This window comes from Haliaeetus albicilla, chromosome Z (genome assembly GCF_947461875.1).
Source record: "Haliaeetus albicilla chromosome Z, bHalAlb1.1, whole genome shotgun sequence".
Lineage (NCBI taxonomy): Eukaryota > Metazoa > Chordata > Aves > Accipitriformes > Accipitridae > Haliaeetus > Haliaeetus albicilla.
In genome coordinates this window covers 23,303,383-23,330,354 of record NC_091516.1, presented here as the reverse complement: position 1 = coordinate 23,330,354, position 26,972 = coordinate 23,303,383, and the positions used below count along the sequence as shown (strand labels likewise).

Genomic DNA, 26,972 nt, shown 5'->3' with positions numbered 1-26,972 from the left:
ATGTTGCATTTAGGGCCCATGCTTGCCTGCATAGAAAACAGGTATCAATCCTTACCTTCATTTGGTGGGACTGCCGACTTAGCTATTATGAGTGTCTAACACTTGTCTCTGTCTTGCAGAGTTTCCCTGCTATTAGCAAAAGTGAGAGGCCAAGGAACCTCCAAATTCAAAGAGAAATATTAATAATTTAAGAATGCATTTTTTCAGATACTATTGTACATGACAATAACACCGTTCTGTGTCCTTAAACTGTTCTGTGTCCATCTGTTGCCTAGCACTTTACAATCAGCCACATTTTCAGCACAGAGAGAAAATAACATACTGAGAGGGAGGGTGGAGGGTTACTGCAGCACTTCCATTTATTTCTGCAGTGGATACCCTGCTGAAAGTTGCATTGACTGAACACAGGACAGACACAAAGATCAATCCTAGTGGGACCAAAACCCTTGAGGTAGTGCTTACTCAAAATCGATCAGTCTTTTCAGTTATCCCTGGCAGTGATGGCTGTTACATTTTCTTACCATTTCACTACAGCTTTTTCTTCCAACCTATACTGAGAGCATGGTCAGAGGTGCTGTCCTCATCCATGTTCCATTCAAACTGCTGTTATTTTCAGTAATATCAGTAATTTTGTTATATCTTAGTCTGTCCATTCTTTCTGGATATGACACTACTGTAATCCAACAAAGTAATGTAGACTTTACTATGATAAAAAGATTTTAGTGCTGGTATAACCCGCTAAACAGCAGTAAATAATCACCAGGTTTTGGAGAATTCTGACATTTCCTTTTTCTTGTACAGCAGCTTAAACAGTCTTGTATTGTTACCCTTCAGGAATCATAATTCTGCTCCAATTTGCATGGTGTCCTTCTGTCTTCATTTTTTTGTACTGCACTGGTCAGAAGCTGGTGCTGAACATGTTTTAGGATGGGTATGAAACAGGAAGGTTTGCTAAATGAGGAGGTGTGTAAAATATAAGGCAAAATCAAATACATTTAAAATATGCAAACATGTAACATTATTATATCAATGCATATATCATTTGTGAATGTATCATACATGTGTGTATAAAGTGTGTGCCCAAAGCTGATACTTTGCATTACTGTGTAACCTCGTTGCAGGATGCGGGATTGACATACCTACTGTTATGCATTGGTTTTCCTGCAAGCTGCGCACCAGGCAGTTTCATCTAAGTAGCTAAAAGAGCATCTCACTCCATGAATTATCCATTTGCCTGGCAAGCAGGGAAATACCCCTGTTCTAAGAGTTAAATGTCAGGTCTGAGGGAGGGTGAGAGGATTCAGTTTCTGCTCAAGCCAGTGGTGAGAGGAAGTTCATGTGCTTTGGCTGCACCGAGCTTGAGGAAATGAAATTTGTAGCCTGAGTCTCAATAAGAAGCACACTTGTTACTAACTCTTTGCAATTAATGTGATAGTCAGCAGTACAAAACCAGTACTAAAATGCCTTCCCTGACTCAAGAAAGGACCTTCCCAGGACAGAGTGGAAATGCACTGTCTCTGTTGTACTGTTTGCAAAGGACTGTGGTTCCTAGGGCTATCAATCAATTACCTCTCCAAGACCAATATAGGAAGATGCATTATTTAAAAAGCAGCTGTTGTTTTAATGTTCTTTACCATAGACTTACTTTGCCTCTGAGCACTGACTATGTATGTGCTTCTTGTTGAAGTCATGAGCTGTCTTTGGTGAAAGAAGGAATCAAGGTGAATAACAAGGCAACTTTCTTTCTCAAAGCAGGACATATCTGGTCTCAGGGATGTCCTACCAGTAGAGTACTCTTAACTGTGACTTGAAATTGCTTCAGAGAATGCAACATACCAGGAAGCCAATTCTGCTTTCCTTTCCTGAGGTAGAACTACTTCAATCCATAGAGGGTGAATTGAACTCAGAATTTTTTCTCTGCCTCTGTTGAACTCTTAATTACACCAAGGAGGTGACTCAAAGTGCAGACACTGTGGAAAACAGTAGGCGATGTGCTAATTTAATTTTTTATTTGTTTTTTTAATCAATACATTGACTTAGGTGTTCCCTGCCAGATTCTGCTCTGGCTTCTGCACTGAGCAGTCCTGTTGGAGTCACTAGGACTAGTCAGGGCACACATGATCCAAATTATTAATCTTCTTTGATATTGTTCTCAAATGCATCTATTAAATTAGCATTGCCTGTGGTTTTATGGATGCTACTTCTGTTCCAACTTGTGTTTGGATTTCTCAGCTAAGGAAGAAAAATCCTGTGTGGTTATGGTCAGAAACAATAGAAATTGTGGAATTCGGCACAGCACTGCCTGAATATGAGATTGTTTGGAAAATATCAGTGGCTCATCTATCAACGGTTAAATTAGCAGAAGAGTTCTCAGGAGGTGGTCATGGCATTACTACTGCTGTGGCTTTCTATATTTCTTCTGTTTTACCACCCTTAGGCTTACCACTTCAGAGCCTTCTTCCACCACACTGTGTCCCATCCATTTCTAAATATATCTCCTAAAACATTCAATATGTGTTTACTAATTGTGATCAGGTTAAAATTCAAGTGCTGTGCTTGTGGGACTTTTTTTTATCAGAAGCCGTATTTAAGTGATGACACACAGTAATTTGTTCATTCTTCTGTCAGTGTAATTTACAAGGCAACGACAGATAAACATAGCTATACAAGATTCATTTACAGTGACACAATGGCAGATACACAGAGCAGAACCCTGCCTATGAGATAAAGTGGACTGAGTGACTTATGCAGTAATTAGGGGATAATTGTCATTAACCTCGCAAACAGTAGTTTACCCATATTGTTTAAAAGGCTCCAGGATGCATAATGACAAGGTAATCTGTCAAAGCGCTAGGGGGAAATATTAATAAGATTTGTGCAAGCCTGGATAGAAAATATGCAGAAAGCGGCCACATTAAGCTAATTGGTGGATGAATATACACTTGTAAAAGTGCTTCTAATGGCACGTTTGCTGCTCTCCAAATGACTACTGTTAATGTGGAGAAGTGGGCTGCCTAGAAAGTCAGGACTGCTGGGACAAGAGGGTATTAAGACATGCAGGCACAGTTATTATTACTTTGTACACTGTAATATAATATCCCCACTTTCTTTTGCATTTCAGTGCCTCTAATATGTGCAAACTGATACCTTACTTCATGTACCTAGCATTTTTATATTGCAGTGACCTCTGCCTTTTTGGTGTCATTTCTGCACCCTGCTGTCTCCCTTTTGCATCATGTTGCCACCTATGACACACCTCAGGTTTTTGGTGTAAATTTTTTATGTAAACAATCAAAGGAAAAAGGCCTCATTAAGACAGTGGTGTATATATTGCAAGTAATAATGTATAGTCCCCTAATGAATACTGAAGATGGAAATCAAAATCCCGATTCTGCTGCCATTCATATACCCAGCATATAGTACAGCTGAATCCCTTATTGAGGCCCAGTTTGGGTTCAGTCGGAAAACCAAGCATGTAATGAAATCCAGTTTATGACTATAACTTATTGGCACTTTTACTCTAGTGTTTTTGTCCTTGGGCAACTTCTCAATAACTTACAATGCCCCTGGTTAGGCAAATTTCTTACTGACTTCCTTGGAAGTTTTACTTACAAGCCTGGGAAGGCTCAGCTTTTGTTGCTTACATTTTCCAGTTAGGGTTATGACTTTAGTCAGTTTAGATTAAAAGTGAGAAAACGACCATCTGATAATCTGATTTGACTTGACTGTTAGATGTCTTGGCCTGCTTTTGGTGCAGTCCATGTTAGATGGAGCAAGGATGTCAGATGTGATTTGTTTGTATTATCACATTGTGCACTGGGGAAGGCCTTGGCTGAAGAGAGCCTGGGTGTCTCTCGTGGCTGTGTGTATTGCAAATACAATACCTCATCAGTGCTCTTTGTGAATGTTCCCTGTTTCTCATAAAAATTATGTGTCATTCTTTTAGTGTTGGTGAAACTGAGGCTCAGAAAGAGAGGTTTAACATGACTTTACTTTTCACTGAGTTATGCAGCACTGACACCAAACTGTAAAACCAGAAGTGATTTCAGGGACTGATAGTATCAAGGCAAATTTTCTTAAAAAATGGGCAACTATATATGCAAAAATTGGTGAACGTGAGTACGAAAATCTATCATTGCTATTTTTATATGAATGCTGCATCTTCCCTACTCGCTTACATGCAGAATTGTGTTGTAAAGTTAATTTATAGCTGGAATTATTTCAGTGGTTTGCCATGCTTGTGTCTCCTTTTACATCCTCTCCTGAAAAGTCCCCGTGGCACCTCACAGAGTCTAGAATTTTTGCCTTCATACACCATGTGCTTGGTGGTTTGATTGCTTCTAGGAGCCATGTCTGCCTAAGGGCAAACACTCTGTTACTTGCCACAAGTTAGTAGCAAAGCTACTTCAGAGACATTTCAATGAATTTTCCACTCTCACAAGTTGTAGAGAAGCAAAGGTATCAAAATATTCCTCTATACTTGGGGTCCAAGGTTGTGGATTTCAAGGCTGTTTAAGGAATTGGAATACCCAATTTCTGTAGAATCTTGATATTCTACCATTTGATGAATATGAGAAAAAATGCTTCACCTTTAGTGTCCATTAAAAATGTTTTCATGAGCAGATACCATGAAGCATCTGATCACCTCAGATTAACTCCTCATTTAGGAAAATCTTTAGAAATCTTCTGAAAGTCTCAACCAGAATTGATGGTGAATGGAAAAAATGTTTGCATTTGAAAATTTGTGCAGTTCTTGGGGGGAGAGGGGCAAAATACTTGGGAGGTGGCACTGGTTTTTCAAAATAAATAATGAGATAATGACAACTGCTGAAAGGTTACTTTGGATTTTTTTAAAGCTACTGAATCAATGTGTATCCATGCTAACAGGAGTTCCACTGTTACCAGTTAGTGACATATTTTGCCATTTAATCGTTGTTACCAACATGACAGTTGTAAATCAAACCAAATTGTGTTGAAATCACAGGAGTTATACCCCTGTAAAGCTAGTAAATGCAAGAAGAGTATCAGGCTCTGGCTGTGCTTAGATTCTTTTCATCCAAGTGTGGACAGAGGTTTACTGTGAAAAAAACTTGTCGGGCACCCAATTGTAAAGAGGCTTGATGTAGTTGCTATGATTAAATGAAGCTTGAGCTGCTGTGATTAAATATATTGTAACCCACAGTGATCTATCATAGTTTTAAAAATAAAAATGCTGTATGCAGTGTTATTCAGAAAAAAAAAGTCATCATCTTGTGAATTATACATTCTTATCTCGTCCATAATCAAGAGCATTCCATAACAAAGTGAATATTTTATCAAAAGTCAAACAATATGTTTTAAAAATCTGAAGAAGCATTTAAAACTAGTGCCCTTGCATCCTAATAGTTTTACTGGAGTTGCAGAGGTGATACACATTCTTGAAGAGCAGGGAAGAGTTCAAATTAAAGTTTCTTTTCTGAAAACAATAAGAGGCTCTCTCCCCTACCCGCAGTTCGCATGGATGCTTTATATTTGGCATTTGACAGAGTGTCATCATCTTTCAGGGCAATGCTTTCAAATGTATTTTAAGGTTGGTGAACCTGAAAAATGAAAAGGAATTCTTCAGTTTGGGTGCCCTATGAGGAAGTTCAATCCCCAACAGGAATCATGTGTTGGGAATCCAGTATTTTCATACTGCTCCCTGCAAATTAGTCCAGAACCAGCGCTCCAGCAGGTTGCTTGTGTAGGAGTCTGTGCTGCTGGCATATGTCATTGGGATGAGATATAAAACAGAGGACCTGCATACTTTCGGTCAGTAAAGACCCTGTAGGCCATTTAGTGAGAACGTGGGTGGTTAACAGCGGTGTCCTGGCTAGGTTTCAGCTGTGGTTATTGCATTCCACCTCCTTACGTTCCATCTGCAGTTTCAGCGGGACATAGTGTTCCTCACTTTCACTCTCAAACCGTTGAGCAGTGCTCCTGTGCATCGTTACACAGCCGCTGTGCTCCACCATGGTGGTATGCCCCCAATATATATTCAAACAGATTTGGTTCCACATGATGTTTCAGGGCTAAGTTATGTTAAAATTACTTTCCAACATGGTCAGTGGAATTACTCTGGATTTAAAGTGCAATTACTCTGGATCTTAAGTTTAGCCAGATTTGACCCAGTGTCTACAATACCAGTTAGTAAAGTTTGCAAAGGTCTTTGGGAGTCCTTTTGATCAAAACACAAAGCTTTTTGCTGCTGAATACATAAGGAGATCTGGAGTCTAAGGAGCAACCAGAGCAAGTACTGTTACGAACTGGCAGCAAAAGTAAATATAAGCATTTGAATTTATACTGCCAGTGTCATTCTCAGTGATACTTTGGGGAAAGAGAGCCTCTTTCTCTTCCTTTGTGGTAACATGCTGGTATCCTCATGCATACCCTTTGTCTTTGGGGCAAAGAAGGCAAGTCCAACAGGTAAGAGAAAGAGGGTGTCAGAAGGGAAGAAGATCTATCACTCTTGATTTTTCTAGCAGAGTGGAGGCTGCAGTGAAGCCAAAAGGTAAAGATTTCCATTATTGACTGAGAACTCAGTAGTGCTGCACTGTGTTTGTTCCTGCTGCAGCAGTATAACTCAAGGGAAGGACTGCTGACACTTCAACATGAGTTTGTTCATATGGTTTCAGTTGGTGAAGGGAGGTGGTGGGAGGTGGATGAGAAGTGACAGATGTGGGGAAAAAATTTAACTGTGGCTAGCTCAGGCTGGGTATGTTAAATCTCATACCAGTTGCACATATATAATCATGGTGAGCAAGTATGCATGCCTTTTCTTCATGTTTACAGGAGCAAAGGTGAGTTAGGTTCAGCATGGTAAAAACAGCTATCAGAAAAATTAATATGTGATTGTATGTGTGAGTGTACATTTCTGTGGAAAACTAGATATAGGGCTTACTTCTGTCCTACTGAGGTCAGTGGGAATTAGCCAAAATGAGCAAGAGGTGTTGCACATCGCCCTGTCTGTATTCATGTGAGTTGGTGTGCTGCTGCACACTTCTGGTAACTTTTACCCCACGAGTAGTAGGACTACCCATAGTGTAACAGCTTAAAATTTAATTGGGAGGCAAAGAGATGCTCCTGGGAAATTCAGCCAAACAAAACCAACAAACCCTAAATCATGGAAATTATGTAGGCTTTTCTTTATTAGAAACAAATGTTGATTTTTTTTTTCTGTCTACACCCTAATTAAAACCATCCTCTGCAATTATAGTATGACCAAATTAATATCTTTCAGTCTGCTTTTCAGCTGCTACAGCTGCATTCAAAATGTTTCTTTGAGATCAGCTAGAAAATGTATAGCTCTTTAAGAAGGGCTTATAGAAGAAAGATTTGTGATAAACACTAGGCTTGCTTATTTAATCAAACATGTATCTATGTAATGTTTTGTAACATGGATACTTAGCTGATAACACATCAAAAGCAGCAGTTTATGGTGTGTATGCAAACTTGCTAAAATATGAAGGCTAGCAATGTGTTTTTCTATATAACTTTGAGTGGTACTCAGAAGTTACCACAGTAGTGCCCCAAAATAATCCTTGAGTGCTTCCCAAAACATAAGGCTTGTTTAAGAAGCAATTTTAACTTTTTTGGTAACCTTTCTATTAATCTCAACTCTTGTGTAATCATCTCTCACTATGTATTCAGCCAGGTGTATACATACTTTTACCTATGCCAAGAAGTTAGTTAGTAAGATAAAAATAGAACTGCAAAAAGTCTGTGGTGTGTATATGTATGTACATACATGTGTCTGTGTGAGTGTAGACATATAAAATTACCTGCACGTAATGCAGGCACAGGAGTCAACGGAGCTTCTCACGCAAAGTGAGAGTTTAAAACAACTGATTTCATAACAAAAGTTCAAGGTTTACAGTGTATGTTTATAATGTATGTTTGTGTAGACTGTCCTTATTTTCTAAATAGGCAGTCTTTAAATTGGGAGGTTTTAAAGCTGAATTGAAAGCTTGAAATTTTTAAAGCCTAAAGGCCCTCAGGAAGTGAAGAATCATCTTCACAATCCTCCCCAATTAAGCTTCTAAAAATTACAGTGATCTTTGTGTCCATCTTCTTTTGTAGCCTGTTTGTATCATCCAAGATAATAATCTTGATGCCCATCACTTGTTCTGTCTGACTCAGAAGTTTAAGACAAGATGTACCCTAATATATCCTGGCACATCTCTTCCTAACATATGGTCAGCAAAAATGAGGAGGCAGGTTCAGGATGATTAACCATGACATTACTTTATAGATCTAATGTAGTATGTGTGTATGTGATTCCGTACCTATAAAAATAATAGTCAAGCGTGTGTTAAGAGTTGGAAAAAGATTCAAGGTTATGTCTTGCATCCTTGGAGGTTAATTTAATATGATTTGGACATTAAAAGATTTTGTCCATCTGAAATTGTGAGGGAGCTACCCACACATAAAATAAAATAAAAATAAAAACAAGGCTGTATGGGCAAAGAAGGAAGAGCATCACTGTATGGTGTATGGGTTGGGCTTACCTGTGTGCTGCCTGGCTTAAAGCTGTAAGCGTGCAGTGGTATCTCTATACTCGCTGACTTCCTTGTACACGTTGTCACAGGAGGCTTGGCTTAATCAGTTATGAGCTGAAAAAAGTAATATAAATTGGAACCTTTTGTCATGAAATATTTAAATGTGGATATGATTTAATGGCTTTGGGGAGAAAATTTAGCGTGAGAGATTGTAAGAAACAAGAAATCGATTACATGTATGAAAGGACTTGAACCTCTAATCAAGTATTACCATATACAGAGAGATCCCTAGCTAGTTATAGCTTAATTCAAAGGGGATAATGGTTAGATTTTTTGTTAATTTTAAGTTTTATAAAAAAATGACAATCCTATTCGCTCTTTATCTAGTTTTGCATAATACATACTTACAGTGATTTATGGAAAGCCATCACTATGTAAATATTGAAGCATATGCTACACAGTATCCGTAAGTAGTGTGCTGTCTATGAAATACAGGCATCTATGCAAATTTTCCTTACTTCTGCTGGGGGAAAAAAGCCAAACAACTTTTTGCTGAAAATTAACAAGGTATAGGTTGATATAACTAGTAGGACTAGGCAAGGATCATTTAAGAGCAACTTTCTGATTCCCTGCTGTTTCTATGACAGCGAGGGTAACCCCATGACAATCACACCCTTGACTGCCAGTTTCTCTGATCAGTGGGACTTAGCAGCTGCTGAAGGTCTCGCCCTCCTCCTTGCAAATCCTTAAACTAAATGAAACAAAGGGTGGTGGTGTCTCATTGGGAGGTAGATCATGTAGTCAACTGCCAGCTTCTTGAGTTAAGCTGAGGAACAAATCCCCAAAAGCATACTGGGAGCCCCCGCATTTAGATGATGTCTGTCTGTTCTGTGCACGCAAGGAGCTGGTTGCGCTGCCACCGGGTGAGGGACTGTGTGATACCACCTTCCGCTTACATGTGGGAGTCTGTTACAGGATCTGTACCTACTATTCTCATGAGTTATTGTCATGCTGACTGTATTTAATTTTTATTTACTTAAATATCCATTTTTGTAAAGCATCCATCTGTTACATAAGCCTGTGAGTGATTTACAAATTAAAGCAAAAACAAAACAAATTACTACAAGTAGTACATTACAAAGCAGCCTGCAGCTGGCTGCAGACAGGAATCCTAATTCAATACATGTAAGCAGTGTAAATTAGACAATGTTATTTCCATCTTTGAACAATGCAAGTTACAGTTAGAAGGAATTAATACTTGTGGCTTGGAATTAGAAATGTGTGTGTGTGTATAGATTGGGTCAGAGGTCACAGTGAAGGTCTGGAGACCAAAATCTGATCCGAGTCTCATTTTGCAGTTCCACGTAGGAATTACTCAAATGTAGAACTGGTATGGCTGGCTGGAAGTTGTGGGAGAAGTAGGTTTAAGAAGTTTTGGGTCACACTCATGAGGAGAGTAGCCAAAGTTAGTTGGGTGGGGAAAAAAATGTAATCTTAGAGCTTTAAAATATGAACCTGTCCTTTAATTGTTTGTTTGTAGTGTTGATGGTTTTTTTTTTCTCCCTCCCCTCGCCTCATTTTGGTTTGGTTTTGTTTCACTTCATTTTATTATTGGATAGGGTTTTTTGGTGTTCTGGATGATTTCTACTAGATAGCACTGACTGCCTGTAAAATACTGCTCCATCAGACTGGTAGATCTGGGAGGATGTAGAAATTAGAGAGGTCCACAGTGTGGTGTCCTAAGGTGGGGACATTTCCTGATTAGTGCTGCAAACCAGGACCAGCATCTGCATTGTGGTGTTTCCTTTGTCACTGTGTAAATACATGCTGAACATCTTCTGCATAGAGGTGCTTTCTGGGGCTTCCCATCCGGGTCAGCTGGGTAAGATTGTCCATAATTAATTGCTGTTGAAGGTTTCATAGTATTGTAAAGTTTGATTGCTAATGGTCACGTGTGGAGCTTTTCTAAAGGTTTTACAGTAGCATCTAAGGTACTGAAACATACATGGCATTGACCTTCGTCATTAACTTTGTATCCAGAGAGGTGACACAGATCTAAACTGAAATAATAAAACCAGCTGTAATCAAATAAATATATGCTTTACTATTTGGGGCAAATTGCATTTTCCAGTACTGTAGGAAATGTGAGGGGAGAGAAGAATCAATCCTCTGAAGACTGAAGATAATAAAATAAATAAATAAATAAATAAATAAGGCCTGGGGGGAAAAAAGCAAGCTATTTGCAGGCTTCAAAATCAAACAAGAGCTAGTGGTTTTTGCAATACTGTGTAGTCCGAAGTGTTCGGATAAGGTTCTGAAGCTGAGACTCAAGATTTAAAAAGATCAGAGACAGTACAGTGGAGTATCTTTCAAGGCTTTCAAACTGTTTAATGCATGAGGAAGCATTGGAATAATTCTGGTTTGATGGCCTGCAACAGTGCTTGTTGGTTATAGTTACTGTGCTGATGTTATGTCCAGCATTTGCCCAAAAGGAAAGATGCCAATAAAATGATGTATTCATTATATAAGTATTTTAATATGTTTTTATCAATACATGCTGGAATGGATTGCCTGACATTACATTGCAGAATTTTTAAGTCCTACCTTCAGGCAAATCTCATGCTTACTAGCAAAAATGAAAGTGTGAAATGCTTTTTAATGTATATTTAACAACAGATAGTCTAGTGATTACTGATGTGTATTCTCTCTGGATTTTTCCCTTGCTATCAGAAGGCAATGTTAAGAGACAACATTTTTACACATTTATGCTATCTACATCCATCAGATGCTTACTTTTTACATATTTTTAACTGTCATTTATAACAAGGCTGCAAAAAAGTCATCTCTTAAGTCTAAACCATACAAAGATTGCAAGCTTAGAATCAATTGCCAGTAATAGTCCAGTTATGCTTAAAACCAGTGCCCCAATTTCTACCTTTTGATGCAAGTTTATAATGAATATGTTTTTCAGTATTGCTGTCATGGGAAAAAAAAGAAAAAAGGAAAAAAAAAAGGAGTAAGGTACAAGTATTATGTGCTATTTTTAAGACTTTTGCCTTGCATCAAAATTTCTTGTGAGATGGCCCATGAGTGACTTCAGTCTTATGTCTGCTTATATTTAAGAAGCAAAGCTATCAAATGCATTTATTTAGCCTTTCTTATAGTGTCACCATTTAATAGTGATTAAGGTACAATTTTCTATATTTTATAATGGAGTGCACAGCAACAATTCATGTTTTACGCTAATGTATGCTAAACAGTAGCATTGTACATAGATCACTGTTGTTAAAATAAAAGTATTGAAAGCATTTTAGATCACAGAGCCCCATGGTCTACATTTTGTTTGCTCTGACATTATTAAACTCAATCTGTTTCTCTGACGGTGACTCTAATTACTGTATTTGCATGGCTGGAAAGTTTGCATTTTTTGGTCGAGTTCTATTAACGCTGTTTGCATGTTGTTTTTTGAGCTTAGTGTTTCATGTTCAGGCAGCAGAGCACCTTCTATTGAATTCAATAATTATGCAGAATCAATAAGTTTTTTCTTTGTGTTTGTCTTTGTTGTTTCTTTGATATGGCCTCTAGGATGCTGCAGGCAAGGTGCTGGACCGCTGGGCCATCATGTCCAGGGAAGAAGAGATCATTACCCTTCAGCAGTTCCTGAGATTTGGAGAAACCAAATCCATTGTGGAGCTGATGGCAATTCAAGAAAAAGAAGGGCAGGCTGTGGCTGTGCCATCTTCAAAGACAGATTCAGATATAAGGACTTTTATTGAAAGCAATAATCGCACCAGGAGCCCAAGTCTCCTTGCTCACCTGGAGAATAGCAACCCTTCCAGCATTCATCATTTTGAAAACATCCCAAATAGCCTTGCATTCCTGCTTCCATTCCAGTACATAAATCCGGTCTCTGCTCCGCTACTGGGGCTGCCTCCAAATGGCCTTCTGCTGGAACAGCCAGCAATGAGGCTCCGTGAACCAAGCCTTACGACCCAAAATGAATATAATGAGAGCAGTGAATCTGAAGTTTCCCCTACACCTTTCAAGAATGAGCAAACATCCAGCAGGAATGCTTTGACCAGCATCACAAATGTTGAGCCCAAAACTGAGCCAGCCTGCGTCTCTCCTGTTCAGACACCTACACCTGTCAATGATTTATCAAAACCAGAACACACTAAAAGCTCATTTCGCATTCACAGAATGAGGAGAATGGGGTCAGCCTCCAGGAAAGGAAGAGTATTTTGCAATGCATGTGGCAAAACTTTCTATGACAAAGGTACTCTTAAAATCCACTACAATGCTGTTCACCTGAAAATCAAGCACCGGTGCACTATTGAGGGCTGCAACATGGTCTTCAGCTCTCTCAGAAGCCGCAATCGCCACAGTGCTAACCCCAATCCCCGCCTCCACATGCCTATGTTAAGGAATAACCGCGACAAAGATCTAATTCGTGCTACATCAGGTGCCGCCACTCCAGTCATAGCAAGTACAAAATCCAGCCTAACTTTAACAAGCCCTGGGCGTCCACCAATGGGGTTTACCACTCCCCCTCTAGATCCTGTACTACAGAACCCTCTTCCCAGTCAGCTGGTGTTCCCAGCTTTAAAGACTGTCCAACCTGTTCCTCCTTTTTACAGAAATTTACTTACTCCTGGAGAGATGGTGAGTCCTCCAACCTCACTCCCTACCAGTCCAATAATACCAGCAGTGAGTGGCATGGAGCAGCATCCCCCTCCTCCTTCAGAGTCATCAGTACCTTCAGTGCTGATGCCCACCCCAGAGCCTAATGCTGACCTTGCCCCCAAGAAGAAGCCAAGGAAGTCAAGCATGCCAGTTAAAATTGAAAAGGAAGTTATTGATACTGCCGATGAGTTTGATGATGAAGATGAAGAGGTGAATGACAGCAGCACGATGGTGAATGACATTGGTCATGACAATCACTGCCATTCTCAGGAGGAAATGAGCCCAGGACTGTCTGTGAAAGACTTTTCCAAAAGTGACAGAAGCAGATGCATTTCCAGACCAGACATAAGAAGGGCAGACAGCATGACATCAGAAGACCAGGAGCATGAGAGAGACTATGAAAATGAGTCAGAGTCATCAGAGCCCAAATTGTGTGAGGAATCCATGGAAGGCGATGATCGCCTCCACGAAACTGGTGAAAAATCTATGATGCACAGTGACAGACCAGATGAAAATCACAATGACTCCTCCAACCAGGATGTCATTAAGGTGAAGGAAGAGTATACAGACCCTACATATGATATGTTCTACATGAGCCAATATGGACTGTACAATGGAGGCAGTGCCAGTATGGCTGCCCTTCATGAAAGTTTTGCTTCTACATTCAACTACAGCAGCCCTCAGAAGTTCTCCCCAGAAGGTGAAATGTGCTCCAGTCCAGACCCCAAGATCTGCTATGTGTGCAAGAAAAGTTTCAAGAGTTCCTACAGTGTGAAGCTTCACTACAGAAATGTTCATTTAAAAGAGATGCATGTCTGCACAGTGGCTGGCTGTAACGCTGCGTTCCCATCACGGAGAAGCAGAGACAGGTCAGTAAATATTAATTGATTTTCTACATTATTGAATGTGTTGAATTATGTAAGAATAGGCAGTTTAGGATATATGAAGAAATAGAGAGATGCACAGTAATGACAAGTGACAATTGTGTTCCCATGACATTGAGAGAGTTTTATCACTTTAAGATTTTCATTGTTGCTTGGCATTTGGAATAGTATATATTGTGCCATCCTTTTAAGTGACTGGCTAGGTAATACATGCCATTATTCTTTCTGTGTGCCTGTGAACATGTGTATTGTACTTCTGTTTATAAGCTGAAGCTTTTATTACATTTATTTTCTTCTCCTGCACCTTTTAAAACAAGAAAAGCTTCTATTAAATATATAGTAAATTATATACAATACAAATATCTCCATGCATGCATATCAAACCACAGAAGTAGGAAGCAGGGGAAGGGATGGATGGACAGTTGGATGAATGGATGGAGAAAGAGAATGGAAGGACTGGAATAAAAGAATGATTTCCATCCCCATAGGGTCATATAAAAGCAAACAGGAGGCATTAGAAGACTATTCTTTCTTCTCTTCAGTTTTAAAAACTATGTTGTAGCAAGAACAAGTAAATGTTAAGAAAATAGTTGTCTCTTTCTTTGGTAGAATTTATACACCTCTCTATCCACTATGGTCATTTAGTCTACTTTATCTTCTTTTCTTCATGTGAACAACTCCCTTCCCCACTGATGGGAATTATGCACACTCAGAAAGGAGAGGCTAGACCCCTACATATTTTTAAGATCAACCAGGGTATATTCTGCTGGCCCTTCAGATGACATCATGCCTTAGCTATGCTGCATCAATACTGAAGCAGTTGGGCTTAAACAGAAGCAGCTGGTCCTTAAACTCTTAGGTTTGGGGTTTTTTTATACACTATTCTTTTTCACTCCTGAGGAAAATGTAATATAAATGGAATTTGTCAAGGTGGTAGGATAACACAGTTATTTTATACTTGTGGATAAAAGCTCTCGCATGTGATGATGATCATATTGTCACATAACAAAATCTCTCTGGTTCATGGAGTGATGGTGAGATTGGGTTGTCTCTTTTCCTTTACTTGTGTTTCATATATTTTCATTATGTTGTAAAAATTCAGCAGACACAGGAAGGAAATTAAACCTAGCTAAACATTTCACACACAGCTCGTCTTTTTTTTTTTTTTTTTTCATTGAAATTGATGTGGTTTGAAAGTGAATATATCATGTCATATAAAATGAAAGCAAGTTAGTGTTGAGGATACTGAGGAGCCAAAATTCACTATTTTGATGGACAGTCCAGTCCCCAAATATCTCATGTCTTCTGTTACCATTTATGAAACCCACTAAACAGAAAAATAGGAACGCCCATAAGAATACAAGTTCAAAATGGCTAAGAAGGACAATCTAAAAAGTTTGCATTTCAGTAGAATGAAACCACTGGACATGAAGAAGGTGAAACTAAATTAAGACTCCCTTCTTGGTGTATCCTGATAACTTTTATGAGACTTGCATTTGGCAAGGGAAGCACGTGAGTCAGTGGCATAATCTTTGCTGAGTTTAGACATGTGCGACCCATTTCAGTTCCTGAAACTGCACAGGTTTTGTTAGTCAAGAATATAGCTTGGTTGGTGTTTCCTCAAGTGAATTATGAAAAGTCATCAGTCAGAAAAACAGCTTTGCATACAGCATGTGAAGTAAGAAGTGGCTAGCTTTAGGATTTGGAACTTCATGCCATGTATTACATTTCAGTAGGAATCCATTGATAAATCATGCTAATACTAAAGTTAGCATAGTAAAGATTTACATGTTCTAAGAAAGAGATGACTGTGATGACATACATAACATTTCAGAGACAAGAACAGTAAAAAAGGGCACATTTTGAACATATTTTGTGAACTATGTAGGACACTTCTATTAAGCTTATTGAAAGCAAGCCATAAAATAAAAATCTGATTCAGGAACTTAAAATGCAGGTGGCATATTTAAAAATAAAATTATTATTTACATATCATTTTGAGACAACTTTTTTGTATCATTCCACTGGTAACATTCAGAATCTGTTTCAGTTATGTGTTGTACTTGGGACAAAAGAAATGCTTAGGCATATTATTATCCTTTAATTGCAAAATTTTAAGAGTGGTTACTCAAAATTCAAAGATGTGGTACAGTTTGTGTACCCATTCAGGCTTAATGTTTGTATAAGTTCATTAGCACTCCTGCTTTGCAACAGTTGTCTGGAAATGCCTTAAAAGAACCAATACTGTCATGGTTCTTGATTAGTCTTTCAGATACTTGAGCAAGAAACATCTTCAAAACTTCACTGGGCTAGCCATTCTCATCCAGAAGTGCAATGCCTAGGAATGTGCAGAAATGAAAGCATATGTACAGCATATAAAAGAAAGTGGATGAAAGACTTCAGTTAAACATTTTAAACATTGTTTTCTAATACTTCCTCAAAAAAGAAGGCTTTTTTAAAATGAAGTTAGGAAGTAAAAGTTAAATTAATATATTGTCTTTTTTTTTTTTTTGCAAACAGTTTAATTGCCCTAAAGATTTTTCCATTTGATTTGTTTTTATTTTTTGCTGATACTCCTTTTGAATATGTACATTTATTTTAGAGAGAGTCATTACCTAAGTATACAATTTCTAGCTCTTCAGATTATGGAGAGCACCTCAAAGATAACTGGATAACTAAATTAATAGCATTGCAAAGTGAGAACTTCTGGTCACTTAAATCAATTTCCATTAAAAGCTCAGAAGCATTTTGCCATTAGTTGCTGTACAAGAAATAAGAAATAGCTACCTAAAGCACACAATAATAATTCCTGGATAATATTTCTCAGGTATTGGTGTCCCATTTTGGGCACATTATGAAAAGTCTGTGTGATTTGCTTGTGTTCTGAGACACATAATCTTTGACTAGCTAGAGAAGCTTAGAATTTCTTTGCTTTGAAAGTAAAAATGAAATTCATTACTATCTTCTTAATGAAATCAGAGTTCTAGCTATCTCATAGCTTATAGAGTCTTGTGAAGTCATTATCTTTATTTTTAGTAATTTTATTAATCATTTTACTAGTATTGTATTAATAGTATTAATCCTATTATAACTAGTTAGAGGTCTAAAACTCATAACTCTTGTTATGTTCTAAAAGAAAATACAAGCTTACATGGAGATCAATAACATTGACTGATCCTTTTTCTTTCCTTTAGAGGCATCTGATATGGTTTAAGACCTTTTCCAATGCAATTCTAGTTAACCAAAGGTTTGACTATATTCCCCCTGTCCTGTACATAAACAAAACTCCAAATTGTTGACAGTGGGTATAGCTGTTGTAAAATGGGCTTTGCAAGGGTGGGGTTGTGATACAAACTGCTGGTTACCAGAGACAGCAGATCATGTCAGGAGCAAATGCAGTGCTGCTTTGACTGAAGGAGGGGGTTTTATCCATGTCACAGATGCAACCCTCCATTGTGGAATCCATCCTGTAGCAACTCATGTTAAGGGTTGACTAAATCCAGCTTCACCATTCCTACATCATTTGTGCCAAGGTCAACTCCTGTATAAATATCCTTCTGCCAGAAAGGGTGGAATATCTTCTGAGATCTTTGGCTAAACACTGCTATTCCTTGTAAAGTAGGGTCAAGATAACCAGAAGATTCGAGACTCCCAACTCACACATATTTTTTTCAACAGAAGGCAGAGGAAAGTGAAGCAGAGTACTGGCCCTTACTGTCAGTGACCTAGTAATTCTGTTTTCCCTTCTAAAAATTAGAAAGGATTGTTTTTGAGTAGTCAATCTCCACTGAGCCTAGATTTTTTTAGAAGGGCCTTTTTTCATCACCTTCTGAGTTACAGGTAACATCACCCATCAAATCAACGCTGTACATACCTGTATCTTTGATCTTTTCCCCAGAAAAGTCTTTCTGTCTTTTTCTGGAAGCACTACACTTGTGAAAACCACTTTTTCTTCCATTCTTCACCAGTCACTCCCTGAATTAGCTGTTCATCCATTTCTGTTTCTGGATTTACTTCAGATGTCCTTTCTTCTAAAGGCAAGATATTCAGGCTACATCTTGTTGCAGGAAGGCAATGAAGAGTAAATAGGAATATGTCAATGGTCAGAAGCAATGTCATAAGCCTCCTTTTGAACAGAAAGACATCTTTTCCAAATAATTTTTTAGATGGAAAAGAGAGAGAAGGGAAGAAAATAAGTATCTGTGAGAACTGTGCACTTGAATGGAAAGAATTATCCTTGTAAAGTGAATTCTCTCTGCAGTCAGAGGTCTGTCCTGTGAGAGAGGAGAAAGGGCCTGTGGCCCCAGTGGTGAGATTCCCCTGGGATCTGCTTCCCAGCCTCATCTGTGAGTCCTGCCCCAGCAGGTACCGAATTTGCCTTACAAAGAGAGAGGTGTAGTTGGTCCTTGAAGTCAGCACTGAGGTACAGCTGCTCAGGGAATGATCCTGAGCTGTGGATGAGCCATGCAGATGGGAGAAGGGAGTAGTTACTTCCTGTCCAAGGAGGACAGCAATGCCAAAGGTTCATCTAAGAGTCTGTGTTGGAGAGCACATGCAGAGGTGACGGTCTGGAAGGTGAAGCTTAGAGCAGTTGGCTTCATTTCCGGCTCTCGCTTTAAGAGCCAAGAATTTTGTGCTCAAAAACACTGATGAAACAGGAGGCGGGTGGACCTTCAGACTGCAGTAAGTCTTGTTGAGAAGCTACTGTCAGATCTTAAGGAAAAATACAGCCACCTTCTTTGTCAGCCTTAGTGCATGCTAAATCCCCGTTCACCTCAGTGCTGGCACTATTAAAATCTGTAGGACACAGCATTAGTAACAGTATGTTACCACATTTTCCTTTCTCGCAATGTATGCAGAATAAATGAATTCTCAGTGTACCTGTTCACAGGACAAAAGCAAGAACTTTTACCTTTGTCTTTCTGCTACTAAAGTAGGACTATTAATTGCTCAGTTTTTTCTTTAAATTTTCTCACAAAGTGAGTGTGTGTCTGTGTTCCACAAGATGGGAAAGGTGATTGAGCCCCATGAATAAATTTAAAAACAAAATAATATCTGCTCAGGGTGACTTATAAATAAATATAAGGCAACTATTGGTGCCAAGTGTGATCATGCCACTTGATTGCTAGTTAAATCAGTCCAGATTTAAACATGTAAACTCCTTGATTTGTGTGGAGCAAGACATCTGTAGGTGGTTTATTAAAACCTGCTGATGTCTCCAGAACTAAATTTGTGCGGATGTAGGCCTCTGGGTAGCTGTATTGAAAAAAGCAGAGACATACTTTTTGTCTGGTTACCTGACTTCCAGCCCTGTACAGGTGTGCTTGACTAAATTAACATCAGTTACCTATGATGAGCCACTGCATACATTATCAAGGGAGGTGAAGATGTGAGAAAGCTGCTATCTGCCTCCTGTTACCACCTCCTTGACACAGGAGCACCCATTGTTTTCATCATCCTACTATGCTTGGAATCTTGTACAGATAACTTTTTAGAGAATTATTTTCTATAAATGCACTCAATTCTAGGAACAAATAGCTCCAAGAAATAAGGTATTTCACACCAGTCCATGATAACTATTACTGTATTTCCCCTAATATAATTAGCTGTCATATACAGCTTGAATTTCCTCCAATAAGAACAAGGAAACTAGGTTTTAAGACATTAGGTGTTTGATGAGCCATTTGTCAAGAGACAAAAGGGCTATTATACACATTTTTTTTTAAATATAAACATATTTACACCTATACTACTGTTTCTGGACATGATGCAGTTCATGAGGAGACTAGCTGCATATCCAATACAATTGTATGAACCATTAGGTTTTCTCTTGCAGAGTCACTAAGATGTGTGTTATTGCTAATGTTCACATAACTCTTCCTTACCCAAGAGAACCTGGATCATAAAGAAACATTTTGCGCCACCCGTAACACAGAGCTGAACTCTTCCATGAGTAGTCATGTTGAACACAGACTGCCTGTCATATTGCATACTCACCAAAGTGAGTAAGAGAAGCAGAATTAAAACTAGAATTCATAGAACTAATTTCTTCATAAGATTTTTTTTATTTATTCAAAAGAAAAAAATAAAATAAAACAAGCCCTGAAGAGGCTTCTTATGTAAGTAAAGATTGCAGGATCAGCTCTGGTGTGGAGGAAGGTCTTTTCCAACTGCACCTATCCATTTGGTTTGCGTTTGAGTTGGAGGTGGTGGTTGTTTTTTAAAATTATAATCTGCTGCCTTCATTATCTTGTTCTCTTTTGGTACACAAAATGGTATCACTCTGAGAGTGAGAGTAGTTTCTTGTGCAGTGCAGGACGTCCATTTTTGTGTCAGCCTGCAAAATAAGTCAAGGACTTTTCAGTGACTTGAAAAGTTTATTTAAATAAACTGCTACACCAGGATTAAGATGGGTGGTAAGCATAAATAAAACATTGAAAATACTAGCCAAAAGCAAAACATGCATTGAGCAGTATTTTCCCCTGGTATGCGTTGTGACAAATAGTGTAAATGTTTAACTCGTTTTGTCCAAGTTTCCTGCTCAGGTTCTGTGTTTTATGTTAAGTGAAAGAGAGTATTTGGAAAGACAGGACTAGGAACATGTATGCTTATTCATAATATCCTGGTTGCCCATAGGTTTCTAGGAAATAACTGGAAGAACCAAAACTCTTCTCCAGAGAGTGGGAGAAAATTGAGTATTTTCCACTTACCTGAGTAAATGTAAAGCTGTTCCCCATATACAGAGACGTCCCATCTTGTCTAGAGTCTTTTGGAAGTGGAGTAAACAAAACATCTACCTACGTTAGTTCCTGCAGAGAAAGGCTCTAGTTGTTCTTTTAAACATAACAGCAGAAGACTGTAAGATTTCTGCTACAGTGGAGGAAGCTGTACTTTGCAGGTAAAAGACAGCACCAGGGCACTACTCCCAAAAGCCTAGATGTGTGAAAATGGAACAAGACACTGCAACCTGAGAGATGTAGTACTCTCGGGTGGGGGAGTCTGGTGAGAAATAACGAAAGGGGGAGGGAGACACATCTGTGGCAGGAATAGCTGTGTGTTTACTGCACTTTGGAGTTACAGTTCTTGATGAAGGAGAGAGACACTAAGTAGGCAGGTAAATGGCGTCATACATGATACATTCATTTGTCGGCAGTTCTTGTCTGTCTGAGAAGAAAAACTGTCACCCGAAGAGGCAAACTTTACATCAGATCTTATGGCCTAACCAGAGATTACTTGTAGATGAGGCCATTTTCTTCTCCCCTTAATGATGATGCTGCTCATCCCCCTAGACTTGAGCCATTTCATTCATTAGAACATGAACTGAGTGACTATGCCGGGGCATATCTGAATTAAAGTTTACCTGAAAGTAAGAAAGAAAACTGCTGAGGCAAGTCCTGGAAATGACCTAGAAAAAAAAATAACCCAGAAGGGGAAGAATTTACCAGGTGTAGATGACTCCAAATAGCTACAATGCTGTTTTTGAGGATAGCGTGCCAGTCCTGTCAGTATATCAAGACAGAGGTAGACATTGTCCACACTTGGCCTCATCCCAAAGATACAGTCATTCCTAGGGTTTGTGAGGTCATGGGGTATTTTTTGAAGTGGAATTATGTAGCAGGCAATCAGTATAGTAAAACAAAGCTCATTTGGGTTCCTATTCCTTTGCTTTTTGACAATGTTGGTCCTGGCTAGTGGACCCAGATAGATTAGTTGAGAATTACAGGGAACCTCTTGCTGTAGCCACCGATGTCTGAGGCACTGACCTGAAGGTGGGTTTGCAACAAACAGGTGAGACGGCGGTGTTTTGCACTGGAATATGTCTTAGTAAAAAGATGTTACTCAAAAATATATAGGCCCTGGGGAAAAGAAAACCCCAACCCCAGCCTCTCTAAATCCGGGACACCTTTTCATGGTTATACAAGTTGCTAGTGTTTAGCAAATATGACAGGGAGTAATAGTGAATTCATAAAGTAGAGCCCATAATTGCAGGAGTATACTGTGCAACTAGTAACAGTTAAGGAGGAGGATAACCAGACTGCTGGCTTCTTATCTAAGGGCAATCCTGAAGGAAGAGATGCAGAGTTATCAATGAGAGTTAAATACTCAACAGTGTCAAAGAGAGACTATGTACTCTGTAGGCACTGCAAGTGCACTGCAAGACACTGTGCATGGCTTTTCACTACCCCTTAATCCTGTCCTGCAGTACTCACAGTCTTCTGTCGTTTGACTCTTCAGGAAAGATGGCCAGCTGTGCCACACATCATATACCAGTATTCGTGATATGCTGTAGGTACTATAATAGAAACCACTCATTCACATCCAGCAGGTACCCTAAAACATTCCCAATGGCACTAGAGATATCTTGGATGGTCTGTTGGAACCTGAGGTAACACAGGGATATCTCAGGTGCGATACCACTTATGGCTTTTCACATGTTGACCTTTTAATGGAAAACACTGGATATTTCCTGACAGAAGTTTTGACCCCATCACTTCTAAAGAAAATCTAAGGCTTTTAGTAGTGCTTCCTACTTCCCAGCAACATCTTTTAAAAGAGCAGTTTGCCTTGTGCTAAGCAAGTTTTCCTTTCTTTTCTAATTAAGAGCTCATTTTGCATTTAAGCTTGCCCTAAAAAGCATTACTTAAAAAGATCTGTCTAAGAAATAATTTAACATTTTTGCCATAAGGCACCTGCAAGCTTCATATAAATGGACCTGGAAGAGAAATGAAAGAGTTTTACATTTGCCAAAAATGTACACTGTCATAAAACCGAAAGGATTGTGGGACTTTGTTGGCATTGTGTATAAATGTAAAGTGGTTCCTTTTGCATGGGGGAGAGGAGGGGGAGAGAAAGAAAGGATGGGATTGTAGTAAGATATTTTCTGCTATCACTTTGTTTTTGCTATTCTTTAGAAGAGAAAGGGGAAAAAAAAGCCCTAAGCTGTATGTCCGTGTCAAACTATATGAGTCTGAAACATAAGCTGTAAATTATAAGTTTTATAATTTGTTCTTTCCAATGTTACTGATTTTGATTCTAGTGCTTTACAAACTTTATTGCTTATTTTATTAACTAGGGAAAAGTGTTGTCTGCTTCTAGTTCAATACATTTTTTTGCTTTCTCTCCCTCTTCCTTCCTTTCTCTCCCTCTCTGTCTCCTTTTCTTTGTTATGCCAGAATAAAAAAGCAATTACACTTCAGCCACATACAACTAAAAATACAAATGGGACATAGTTAATTTTGCTTCCCATAAATCTTACGCTGTACTTTTGTGTTTAACACACAAAATGTGGAAATAAAAATAGCCCAAATATGTATATATGTGCGTGTGTGTCTGTGGATGCATGTACTGAAAGAAAGACCTATATATAGCTGTGTTGGTAGATAAAGATCTAAAAATACAATCGCTAGAAAGAGAACTTGGATTCCCACTCAGAAAAGGTAAATGAGCCCTTGTTTCAAGAAGAAGATGCGCACAGATGATATATTGTGCAAGACTGAGAATCAAGATTTCATGAGGAGAGGAGGCAGGCCCTGGCAGGAAGGATAACAGATCCTACGCTGGATGTGTCTCAGGTCTGATAGCCAGATAGGGGAGCAGCACTAATTCTGCAGCCGTTTTAGTCTGTTCTGTCACAGAAGGGGCACTGCTGGGTCAGTCAGCTCACTAGTAATTGTGTTTTACAGACTTCTAAAGCAATTGGCTCAGTCAGTCCCAATTCAATAAAAGTGGAGAGCGAGAGTGAGAGCACTTTTGTTCTATTTTTTACTTGAAATTATTTCATTCAGCAGTCTGTCTTTTTTATTACCAGAATTTGACATTAGCACTCCAAGCTATATTAGCATCCATTTCAGCAGTTCAGTAATGGTATTAAAAAAACACTTAACTTCAACGGTGAATGGTTGTATGACAGTACCATAAAAATCCACATTAAAAAAAAACTTATGTATTTGTCCCTGCAAATTATTTTTCACTTGTTTAACCACTTCAAAACTACACTCTCTTGACTGGTGTTTGCAAGAGCTCTAGCAGCAAGGAAGTCTTGTGAAAGAGCTGAGCAGCAACTGCAGCAACAATGGCATAAAGGGGAGAATGAAGACATTTAAAGAAGAAAAATGTAATAGGAACACGCGAGAACACATACATACATAAGAAAGACCTGTCATTTTGGGTGGGTGCCTGTCATTCATGAACTGAAGTAAGATTTTAAACTCAAACCACTCAAGGTAAAATCTTTGGCATCTTCCACATTTCTGGGATTTAGTTTGAACCCAGCACTCTCCAAGCTTGGGACGGCAGCCTAACAATCTTGGCACTGCAGCACACTCATAAATGACTGCATTAGGTTCTAAATTTTGATTAAACATTCTGTAATTAATCAATGGTAGACATGAAGCAGTTGGCTAGGTCCAGAGCTGCAAAATGTTTAAGACATAAAACATTACAAAGTAATTAGAATGTGCTCCTTCAAGAGAAGGATTGCCTTCAATAAAGAGGTAAATGATAGCATCATGTTTATTGTGGACGTAGGCAGCCAGTGCAATATGATAAACTGCAGGAGATACACATATCAGTAATCATCCACATTATTAGTGTCATTAATCATAATTCTAAAAATATGACAGCAGCAGCCAACTTTTTGACCAATTTTGCCTCTGCCTGTTGGCCGTTATAACTTCACTAATAGACTGCAGAGCTCCTATGCGTGGCAGTTTGCATTGAGAATGGAAGGTTAATTATATTTGAGCTGCTGATTCCTTCTCTCCTCGGAAAAGACTGAGCACTTTGACAATCCCAGGAGCTCACTGCTGTTAAACCAGTAAAAGTACTTTATTGAAATTTTCTTTGTTGGTCAGGAATGAGTAGATGTTTCAAATGAGATATAAGCGCCAGGCTGGGACAGCCGCTAATGTTTCTTCCAAAATAATCCTTGGACAGCAAGCTAAACTCATACTTCCCTTAGATATCTTTGCACAGTCTCTTGTGGATGGGTAAAAAGTTGAGAATTTAATAACTGCTGACAATAGTATGTATGGAAGAATCTCGGAGAATTGAAATTGCTGAGGAGTGGAGGCATCAGTGAAGGGAGGTTATAGGATAATCAGCTATCAGTTGACCTGAAAGAGGTACTTATTTAGTAATGTAAAATTACTAATAGAAGAACCCTGTTGAAGTGCCACATCATATCTGGTTTTATAGTTCCACTGGTATTATATAAGTAAAACCAGCATTTTTAGAAAAACAAAGCAGTGGGAATAAGAATTACCATTGCATTGTGACCAAACAAAATGGTTTACATATTTGCTGTGGAACTTGAAATCATACAAAACTATCCCTGGATCTGAGGGTTTGTTATGAATTTGAACTTACAATGCAATCAATAAAGAGTCTATGAACCTTCTAAGCAGAGCATGAGATGATGTGTTGCTGTGCATCAATATCTGGGAGAAAAGAATTGGTTTCAAAGCAGAATTGGGGGAAGCTAGCTGTTCTGATTGAGCTTTATCTTTTTTGCATTTACTGAAACTTGAAACTCAGTAAAATTCATGAGTGGGATGCATAACTGAAGGGACTGATTGCATAAAATCTTGCATTTATCACATTTTACATGGCTGTTGTAAAAGTAAAATAAAATGAAGAATGAAAACTTCTGATTACAAAACTGGGATCATGTAATATTTAGATGATTTAGGTTTGAAAAGAAATGTTAATTCATGCAGTTTGGCAACAGATTCTACTTGGATGTTGCCTCAGTACTTCTTAAGGGAAAATACACCTTGTGTGAAGGATCAGCAAAATACTTAAACACACAGGAGATGAGGACCTAGTGCATGACTGCTGTGCAGGGCCTTGTGTGAATCACCTCCACAGGGATAAACTTTTCTGTAGAGCATGTGTAGATTGTAGAAACAGCTTATGGCAGTTGGACTGATTGTCAATGGTGCTGAGCACCTGTAATTTCCATCAAAGGACTTTGTTGTACATACGATGACCTTCTCGTGCATGTAACATTGCTACACTGAGTTAGTTCACTTAGGAAATATTCCGTCAGATAAATCTTTTTTATTCTAAACTTTTTCAACCAGTCCGGATATTAGACAAGAGTGCTGGCTATTTTGTAATGAGTCTGTTTTGCTTCCAGGCAGCTAGTAAAGTGAGAGGTTGAAGTGTTGCAACACAATTTTGGTCATTTCTGAGTACCTTTGGCAAGTATGCCAGTGGTTGTGCTTTTTGTTTGTAATATCTTTTGATCTTTAATGGACAACAATAGTAATGTATTAAGAGTGCGACATGACCTCGATGCTTCTGAGCACACACAGCTGTTGTGAAAGTGTAATTCTGTTCACACCGTAAGGACCGTCTCACTAAACACCTCAACAGGTATGTACTGAATTATTGGGCCTTTCAAGAATCCTGAACCTGTCAGATTTTACATTAAAAATTATTTGGTAGCAAACATTGCCATCAGATATCAGTTCCACATCTAACCTGAGTATTTGCTTACACAGTTGGCTATCCTGCCCCCCCAAATGCTATCTCTGCATTAACATTTTTTATGCATTCCATGGCGATGACAAATTGTTTTCTGACTCTAACTGTGTATTAAGTATGCAAAAGGCATGTTTGCCACTGCCAACAAACCAATAATTCTCAATAACATCTTCAGAGTTACAACATTTATAAAGTTGCAAAGTGGAGTAAACAAACCATCTGTTTGGCTTTACCATATATGTCATGCTCTCTTATTAGCATATTACGATTCATTTAGTAAACAAATTTGGTGATTTCGTTCATGTCAAAGTTAGAGGGAGCTTGAAGATGATTAACATTCCTGGGACAGGCACATTAATACATTGCTTCCTCTGCAAAGTTAAATGGCTTCTCAGGAGAA

The 26,972-nt window shown here is 38.6% G+C and overlaps 1 protein-coding gene across 7 annotated transcripts in view; it reads left to right on the top strand.

Moving 5' to 3' along the window:
* The window catches only part of BNC2 (basonuclin zinc finger protein 2), a 342,418-nt gene that overhangs the window by 295,656 nt on the left and 19,790 nt on the right, over positions 1-26,972 (top strand). For all 7 annotated transcript variants that reach the window (XR_011323263.1, XM_069776358.1, XM_069776359.1 and 4 more), the window contains one exon: positions 12,102-14,068. Coding sequence is in view for 6 of the 7 variants with exons in the window: in XM_069776358.1 (XP_069632459.1) it covers positions 12,102-14,068 (1,967 nt within the window). In the remaining variant the exon portion in view is untranslated. The remainder of the gene's footprint in view (positions 1-12,101; positions 14,069-26,972) is intronic.